The following is a 9,818-nucleotide window of genomic DNA, read 5'->3' as shown; positions in this document are numbered from 1 at the left end:
ATGTGATATGTATATTTGCAGATCTTAAAGTGACTGTTCTAAAAGTGAATTTCAAAAACAGGACACAGCAAGAGACCTCTGAGATACCACTATAACCACTGGCCAACTCCTACCTTTTCCTGGATTTGGCCTGGTCCATGGGCATTGTTGGGGGAGTGCTCCCTAAATTTATGGGGAGGGAGCTTCTCCATAAATTTATAGGTAGTGATAATGGAAGCCCCTCCCTGTGATGTCACTGGCTTCTCCCTATGACGTCACTGGATCAAATGCTTCTGGCTGGGCCCCAGCCTCCTTTAGGAAATTGAAAAGTCTACGCCCCTGTTTATATCCACTTAAAAAAAGGGCTAAACTCTTTAATCTTCCCTTACCCATACAAACTCTGGTAGTACTCTGTGTACATGCATTCCATTAGCACAAAGATCTGCACAAAGATTACTCATGAGTAATTGACCTGATTGTTTACATAGGTCCATTTACTGACAGGGAGCTCACCTTCATTCACATTGTTTCAGATTACAGTCTGTGTCAAGTATGAGGAATTTGCAAATTTTATTTCAATTGTTTGTTTCCTTAGAGTTTTTTTTTCCCCTCCCCTGCAGACAATTTAGTAATGGCAACAGATCCATTGAGAATGGCCAATGGGTCAATGTTGTTCATTCCTCCAAATAGTGCCAATGTAATCCAGGCAGGACAACTACTCCCTGGTACTGTTACCCAGTCAGAGGGGATGATACAATATGTAGGACCACAACCTGGAAACACCAACAGCCAACCTGAGCAAAACCCTCAGCAGAGGATACAGGACAAACTCCGCAAAGTAGAGACCAAGACTCTGGGGGTAAGTATATTTGATTTCCACTCACAGTCTAGTGTATGGTAATTTCAGTAACTTCCGGGGCGCAGTGATGGCAGTACAGAATAGACTAAGTAGTTAAAAAGGGAAGCCGTCAAATTATTCTGGTTGTGGATAATGTAACAGAGCAGTAGGCTGCATACCTTTAGTGATAAACTTTGAAGCAAAAGCTGAAGGCACTTCAGTTCCCGTCCTTATATTGTCAACTTTGATGGTTTCCAGCACCTGTAGTGTCATGCAGTTAATGTGTGTGAAGTGCCATCAAGTTGCTGCTGATTTGCGGCAATCCTATGAACTGAAGACCTCCATAATATCTTATTGTTAACAGCCTGCTCAGGTCTTGCAAGCCAGGGGCCATGAATTTCTTTATGGGGTCAATCCATCTCATTTTGGGGCTTCCTCTTTTTCTGCTGCCTTCAACTTTTCCTAGCATTATTGTCTTTTCAGTGAGTCTTGTCTTCTCATAATGTGACCAAAGTACAATAGGCATCCATTTGGTCATTTGAGCTTCTAGGGAGAGTTCAGGCTTGATTTGAACTAGAACTCACTTATTTGTCTTTTTGGGGATCCATAGTATCTGCAAAACTCTCCTCCAGCACCAAATGAATCAGCTTTCTTCCCATCGGCTTTCTTCATTGCCCAACTTCCACACCTGTACATATTAATGGGGGATACTATTATATGAATTATTTTTAGAGTTGCTAGTTCCCCCCAGCCACTGGCAGGGGGAGGCAGGGCAGAGTTGATCCAGGTTGGGAAGCTTCTAGAGATTTGGAAGTCAAGCCTGGGGAGCACAGAGACCTCAGTGCCATAGAATCCAACCTCCAAAGCATCCATTTTCTCCAGGGAGCTGATGTAGTCTGGAGATGAGTTGTAATCCCAGGAGATCCCACCCTGACCAGGAAGATGGCATCCCTCATTATCTTGATCTTAGTTGCCATTCCCTAGGTCTGGGCACGGAATCCCCTGGTTTTGGCGACTTCTGCAAACCGCCGGCCTACTGGCCAGTGGGGGAAATTTCACCCCCAAATAATGAAATTGATGCCAATTTTACCATAGAGTTTTGCGCAAAAAAAACAGAGCATCACCCCTGATGTCACTGACATAAAGATGTCACGTCCGGAACATCCCCCAAATCCCCTCACCAGCGCAATGAAGGGACCTAGCAACCCTATGGTTGCTAGTGACGCATCCTTACACTTAAGGAGAGCCAGTTTGGTGTAGTGGTTAAGTGTGCGGACTCTTATCTGGGAGAACCAGGTTTGATTCCCCACTCCTCCACTTGCACCTGCTGGAATGGCCTTGGGTCAGCCATCGCTCTGGCAGAGGTTGTCCTTGAAAGGGCAGCTGCTGTGAGAGCCCTCTCCAGCCCCACCCACCTCACAGGGTGTCTGTTGTGGGGGAGGAAGGTAAAGGAGATTGTGAGCCGCTCTGAGACTCTTCGGAGTGGAGGGCGGGATATAAATACAATATCTTCTTCTTCTTCTTCTTCTTCTTCTTCTTCTTCTTCTTCTTCTTCTTCTTCTTCTTCTTCTTCTTCTTCAGCATCTTTTCTAGCTGCTTCATGGCTGCCCTTCCCAGTCACAATCTCCTTCTGATTTATTGGTTACAGTCTCCTTTTTGGTTGATGATGGAGCAAAGAAACAGAAAACATTTACAATATCAGTTTCTTCACTGTCATCCTTAAAGTTGTGTAATTCCTCAATAGTCATTGCTTTTGCCTTCTTAATGTTCACCTATAATCCTGCTTTGGCACTTTCTACTGTAACCTTCATCAGTAGTTGTCTTAAGTCTTCACTATTTTCTGCTTGTGATGTAGTGTCATCTGCAGATCTCAAATTGTTAATGTTCTTTCCACCAATTAAATCAACAAGGAAGAGACTGCGGTGGGAAATGGACCAAATGAACTAGCTGGTTCTCATTACTTTTAAAGTGATGTTTCTAGAATGCGCCTGCAGTTATAATACATATCTATCCACTGTTCAGGGAACTATGTTACCTTGTTTCCTGTATTGTTCTTCTGCAGGCCATCCAGATCATAATTGGGCTGATGCACATTGGATTTGGGGGAGTCTCAGCTGTTCTTGTTGGTCTATACTACATACCTTTGGCCATTGTTGGACTTTATCCATTCTGGGGTGGACTATTTGTAAGTTATATATTGTTTGTCTTTGAGAACTCATGTGTTTGAGTGCCCATGCTGCTTTTTTTTTAATACAAGCACTGGAAGAAAGTTGCTCAAAGTCTTGATTTTCTGCATACAGAGAATTTGTGGCTGCAATTCCAGTGCCAGTGGACCATATTGCTCCCACAGTTTGCACTAACTAAAACTTCCAAACTGTCCTCAGAGACAGTTCTATGTACAACTCATTGCAGAAGTCCAATATAGATCTAATCAAAACATAGGTAATTGTGGCCACATCTTACTTCCTCTAAAAGACATATATTTAAAGTGCCAATTAAACTTTAACAAAGACTTTATTTGCCATCGTCTGTAAGCGCAGATTTAGTAGGACCATCAGTCTACAAATTTGTTCATTTAAAGTGAGCACACTGCAATCTACAACAGACTGACTCCTTAGTCCTTGATTGACAGCATTGACTCTCAAAACAATAAGTCTGCTTATTTGGATTGAGTTTGTTAGTCCTCATCCATGTTGTAATGGAGTTTACAAGGATCCAAGATATTCTTCAAAAAACTCTTTTGAAGAAACTCACCATATCCATTTACGTATTATGCAACATGAACCTACGGTCCCTAACTGCAACCACTCTAGCAGCCATCTTACAAGATGGTTCTTAAGTAGCCAAGCGATCCTCAGCATGGATACTGAAGCCTTTGAGAGCCAAAAGCCTCAGGGACTTCTGTGAGAGAGGTCAATCTGCCGTACTGTTAGGGCTACCCATACTAGCTGAGAATCACCCATAAAGATGACAGATTTCTGCCTTGAAGAAGGGACTGCTGCATGCTGAGAGAGGTAAATCCACAAGTTCTGGGGGTCAGCAACAGGTGGAAGAGGACAATGTTGGGATTAACTGGTATTGTTAGTCCAGTTCCCATTAGTTAGCAGAGTGCTTAAATAAAGCTACAAAATGCAGAAACGTCACTTTACCAGGTTACTCAGCTGACAGAGGCATGTTGCAAATTTAAAGGAGAAATACTTTTTACTTGCAAAATATACTTTTAGATAGGAAAGAGTGGAGACAGGAAAGAGTAATAGCTTATTAGCTAAGGATGGAAGCAGATGGAAAAAGGGCCATCTGCCTCATACCAAAAGAGAACATTTCATCCTTCTTGATGTGTGCAGGAAGAGGGGGAAGCTTTGTGCGAGAGAGTGAGTGGAAGTAAGTTGTTCCTTGAGAACACAAAGGGATGTCAAACTCAGTTGTTATGAGGGCTAGATCTGACATAAATGAGATTTTGTCGGGCCAAACCGTCTTTGTTGTAAAATGTAATGCCAGGTAGCAGAGATAAAAACTATATAAAGGACACAGACAAACACAATTAAAGTTTTTGTATCTCTCCTATGTGATCAAGAGAACTGGGCAAAGGAAGCTCTGGCTCTTTCCCTCCCTCCCCAGGGGATGAGGAGGAGGCAGAGTCTCAGCAAATAGAAGAAAAAGAGGCTTGGCTCAGTAGCTGTGCTGTGCAACTGAAAGAGCCTGGCAAAGCAAGTTCTCCCTCCCCTCTTTCCTCCGCAAGGGAGGAGCCACAGCCAATGGAAAAAATAGAGGCTTTGCTCTGTAGCTCCTATGCAATTGTGCAAGCCTAGCAAAGTGACACAGAAGGAAGAAAGAGAGGGAGAAGAAAACAGACTTGCTCGTGGGCCTGAAAGGAACCCTCTGGGGGCCTGATCTGGCTCCCGGGCTGCATGTTTGACACCCGTGATCTACATTTCAAAGGGGATAGTGGCAGAAGAGTAAACACAGGAAGGAAAGGTCAGTGTAACTATCTAGCTATCTACTCTGATGTAATGACGTCTGGAGATGATACAGGGGATGGCGCCTTCACTTCCAAAAGAAAACATGCCTGCTGTGACTCTTGACACAAACATGATTGTCAACTGAACTTACCATGTTCAACACCTTTGATTCCATGTGAAGGCAGCTTCTAATCAGATTGCCTTGATGTTTATTACAGAACTTTATTTTGATTGGCTTTGCACCTGCCCTTGTTTGATAGCACCAAGTGCGTGCAGTTTGTGGCTGCTTTTGCCTATAGAGAACTAAATGGTTTTGACTGACGATTGAGACACATGGCCCTCTGCATCATAGTTGGATCATTACATGACCTGCCTATCTTGTAAAGCAGGGAGACTCTTTGTACCTGCAGAGTTGAATGCATCTTTTAAATGACCAATATCAGCTATGTTGCAATCTTGCCTTTTGTGCTTGTGCTCTCAGGAGCATATACTCAAACATATTTTTTCCCCTTTTACTACGTGCTTTTTAACATTGGAGGCAGTAGCAAATAGAGGGAGGGGTGTGCTGCTGCTACTACAAAGATGTGAAAAAGCAGCATATAATTATGCAAAACAACTCATCCAAATTCATTCAGGCACATTTGAGCAGCATGCCAAACAATCAGCTCCCTGCATGTGACAGGAAAGCAAGATTTGAATCAATATGGTTAGTGCTCAAAGATGCTTAAGGGCAAGTGGCTCTCAGACTCCACACTCCCACCCCACAAATACAGAAAACATGGATCCAGCTATCACTTTCATGTCCACCTTGAGTCTCACTAAGAAAGGCAGACTATAAATAAAGTAAATACATTAATACTTAAACATATGTTGAGGACTCCCAAATGCTTCCTTTAAGCAGCACACTTGATGTGATTTCTCTATGATCTCTGCTGCCATCTTGTGATCTTATGTTTATGCTACTACTTTTAGAAGTTAATTTACCAGCATGTAACTCCTTCGTGGGAACTTGAAGTAGAATCCTCTTCATTGCTTTTTCTACTACTGACTGATGTCCTACTTAAGTGCTATCTGTTTATTTTATATTATGGTTGTGTTGCTAGTTTTGCAGGAAATTTAAAGTAAATTAATGTATTGTTAGCAGGGAAGTTGATGTGCAAGTTGGGTTATCTGTCTTTCCCCTGCCAATCTGTTAGCCTCTTAGATCATGGCTCTAGGGGGCCAATCTCACCCACATCGCTGTGAAAGGAGATTCAGTGGTAGAAATATGTAAGACAAAAGTGTCCCCACATTGTTGTTCATATTTTCTTTTCTACTGTTTTACTTATTCTATTTGCTTGGCTCAGTTTCCATTGGGCCTACCTTATTCTTCTGTCTCCATCCACTTCCAGACTCTGCATTCTTGACCACTTTCCTGCCAGCTAGTAAAAGCAGAGTGTTTGCTTATGTTGCCTCCTGCAGAGGCTGCTATCAGTGCGGGGGGGGGGGGGGGGCAGGATCCTGAGCTTCTACCCTTTCCCTGCCCCAGTCTGTGTAGACCTGCTGCCTGCCAATAGGTACAAGCAAATTTAGGTCTTAGCCTAGCAGACACACATTCTAAGCAGCAAAGTCTCCTTCCTCACTGAGGTTTATCTCTGTTTCAGCTACAGACTTCACCAGTTTTGGGGGGATATCCACATGGTGTTAGGGTCCAACCATGCTCCAATCATTCTTTCTCCAGTCCTCAGTACGTTTCTTCCTAAACCTCATTTTTTGCAGTCTCTTTTTGAAGAGCATTTTCAAATGGTCTGGATGGGAAGGTGCACATTATCCAAATTCTCACCTGCTTCTGTGTTATTTCCTTCCCTCAGCTTCACATTAGGGTTGCCAATCCCCAGGTGGGGGCAGGGGATCCCCCGGTTTGGAGGCCCTCCCCCCGTTTCAGGGTCGTCAGAAAGTGGGGTGAGGGGAGGGAAATGTCTGCTGGGAACTCTGTTATTCCCTGTGGAGATTTATTCCCTTAGAAAATCATGGAGAATTGATCCCCAGGTATTTGGGGCTCTGGGGGGGGCTGTTTTTTGAGGTAGATGCACCAAATTTGCAGTACAGCATCTAGTGCCTCTCCCCAAAATATCCCCCAAGTTTCAAAACGATTGGACCTGGGGGTCCAATTCTATGAGCCCCCAAAGAAGGTGCCCCTATCCTTCATTATTTCCTATGGAAGGAAGGCATTGAAAAGGTGTGCGGTCCCTTTAAATGTGATGGCCAGAACTCCCTTTGGAGTTCAATTATGCTTGTCACAGCCTTGATCTTGGCTCCACCCCTAATGCCTCCTGGATCCACCCCCAAAGTCTCCTGGCTCCACCCCCAAAGTCCCCAGATATTTCTTGAATTGGACTTGGCAACCCTAGGGCACACCGCAGGATTTGTTGTTGGGGGGGTGGGTGCGAGGAGCCACCTGGTTTGGTGGCCCTGCGCTCTTAGCATTGTAAGCTGCCCTGAGTTCCACAAGCCAACCCCCCTTTGCCTGGACAGTCACAGCAGCTCTGCTCCCCCCACCCCCTTCTTATGTGCCCCTCTCTCAAAGAGAGACCTTGTGACTCCCCCCCGCCCCCTTGCTCTACATGCTGTGTTAGGGAAGGGGAGAGAAAAAAGCAAAAAGACCAGCAGCAATGATGCTACTTGTTCAGAGTGGCAGTGAGCAAAGGAGACAGATTTGGGTGGAGCCCTCCAAACAGTTGGAAAAGGGGTTTGAAAGGATGGGCCTGGCCTCGTCCCTCCCAGGCCCCCCTGTAGCTTCGGGCCTGGTACTGCGTCAGGTTAATTTCACACTCACCAGATATTGTGTTTTCAACGTGCTGTAGCAACCCTTTGCGACCTCAGTGCCCAGTTGCTGGCTGTTCAGAGAAACTGGCCAACCACTGTGTGAGGTGAAATGCTTGACCCTGCTGAGGCCCCTCCCCTTTCCAAACCTTGCCTGCCCCCCAAATCTCCCAAAATTTCCCAGCCTAGAGCTGGCAACCCTAAATAGGGGACAGATGGGAAGCTGTTGACAGTGATCCATAAAGGTGATTGCTTAGTTCCCCCATTAGACTGCTTGAGAGGTGCTCCCCTCCCGTTTGTTTTACCATCCAACCCCACCGAAGAATTCAAAGAGGGGAAAGCTTGTGTGTTTTTTATTTATTTTATTTAGTAGGCTTATATTCCGCCCTTTCCCATAACGGGCTCTGGGCGGATGACAACATAAATTGAACAATAAAAACCTACAATTTCAATTTGAAACAATTTAATAAAAAACAAAAACAATAGATCAATAAAACAAAATAGTGCATTATCGGCAGGCATTTCACAAGATACAGCAGTCTTTGACCCAAGGAAAATGATGTTAATAAGATTCAGCACCATAATAAGGCTGTAAAGCATGGTGTCACAACAAGGGAAGCCAACTGGTGGAATAGCTGCTAAAACTGGATGTCCACTGCCGTGTTGGATACTGGCATGTTTTTATTTTTTATAAAACCAGAGTATTTTACATTTTTCTCATGCATACTGAAATCTGAATTCTTTTCCATGCGCTCCTGTTCTTTTTCTTCTGTGAGACACTTGGCTTTTAAACTTGTCTACCAATTTTTAAGCTACTAGCATCAATTGCAACACTGGTACAGCAGTAGTATTTTGTCACCTGCCTGCAAGGTAGTAGGCTTTTAAAAACATGTATCCATTGACTGACCGATAATCACCTTTCTCCTCAGAGAGGACCCAGAGTGGCGGACACCATACTCTTATCCTCTGTTATAACCTCACAATCAGGGCATTTTTTTATAGCAGTATCGCCTTTGCATATCAGGCCACACCTCCCTGATGTAGCCAATCCTCCTGGAGCTTACAGTAGGACCTGTACTAAGAGCCTTGTAAGCTCTTAGAGGATTGGCTACATCAGGGGATTGTGACCTAATATGCAAAGGAATTCCTGCTACAAAGGGAAAAAAAGCGCTCTGCTCACAATAACCCTGTCACAATAACCCTGTGAGGTGGGATGTGACCAGCTCTGGGTTGTGAAATACTTGGGAGAGTTGGTGGTGAGGGGGGGAGCCTGGAAAGGGTGGAGTTTTGGGAAGGGAGGGGACTCTGCAGGTATAACGTCATAGAGTTCACCTTCCAAAGCAGCCATTTTTACCTTGAGGTTGGCAGCCCTCATGTGACTGGCCCGGGGCTACCCAGCAAGCTTCCATGGCACAAGTGGGAATCTGACAGGGTCTCCCAGATGCCAGTCCCGCACTCTAACCACTATACATCACTGCCTCCCCCCAAACACAACCCAGGTTTGAGTCTGATCTTCTCTTCTAATCAGGCCTCTCTAAGTCCCACTTTTCCTCATGAGGTGCTTCATTTTAAGGGATCTTTTGTCCCAACAAAGGACAGAATCCTCAATATGTCACAAAAGAGACAATTCCAGGCAGTAAAGACACAGGACCAAGGTGATATGGTTGAATTATGACATTTATCAGATAATGTTTTGATTGCCCACAGTTTAACTCATTTGTCGGATGCCATCAAGATGGGCCATCTGTCAAATGAAGGCAGTGCAGAGAAGGCGAAAAACCTGGGACCACCAGGGAAAAATTCCTTCTCAGCTCCAAATAGCGGCAACTAGAAAAACAATCCTGCACTGTCGGGTTAAAATGGTGGGCATTGCAGTGACAAGAAATTTATTGTGATGAACAGTCATTGTCTTCTGCATCCCGAGTCTTCGGCAAGGCTGCCTCGAGAGAGAAGCCCGTGGCGTCTTCTGTCTTCAGCTGCTCTCTCAGAGGGTTCATAATGAATGGCTCCCGTAACTGGGAGAATCGTCCTGTAAACGGGAGGATAGTTTTGCTGGAAGAGAAAGTTACCTACCTGACTTACCTTCTGCAGGTGGGCACTGCAGTGAGGACAAGGAACTTGTCATGAACAGCCATTGTCTTCGGGATCCTGAGGGTGTCTTCGGCAAGGTTGCCTTGAGAGAGAAGCCCGTGGCATCTTCTGTCTTCAGCCGCTCTCTATGAGGTTTCATAATGAATGGC

The 9,818-nt window shown here is 44.7% G+C and overlaps 1 protein-coding gene across 1 annotated transcript in view; it reads left to right on the top strand.

Moving 5' to 3' along the window:
• Window positions 1-610: 610 nt before the first annotated feature.
• Window positions 611-9,818, top strand: part of LOC132589680 (membrane-spanning 4-domains subfamily A member 8-like) — a 59,932-nt gene continuing 50,724 nt past the window's right edge. Inside the window, exons 1-2 of the mRNA XM_060262412.1 lie at window positions 611-838; window positions 2,880-3,002. Of these exons, the coding sequence (XP_060118395.1) occupies window positions 611-838; window positions 2,880-3,002 (351 nt within the window). The remainder of the gene's footprint in view (window positions 839-2,879; window positions 3,003-9,818) is intronic.

Source organism: Heteronotia binoei, chromosome 21 (assembly GCF_032191835.1).
Source record: "Heteronotia binoei isolate CCM8104 ecotype False Entrance Well chromosome 21, APGP_CSIRO_Hbin_v1, whole genome shotgun sequence".
NCBI lineage: Eukaryota > Metazoa > Chordata > Lepidosauria > Squamata > Gekkonidae > Heteronotia > Heteronotia binoei.
This window is presented reverse-complemented; position numbering and strand designations above follow the sequence as displayed.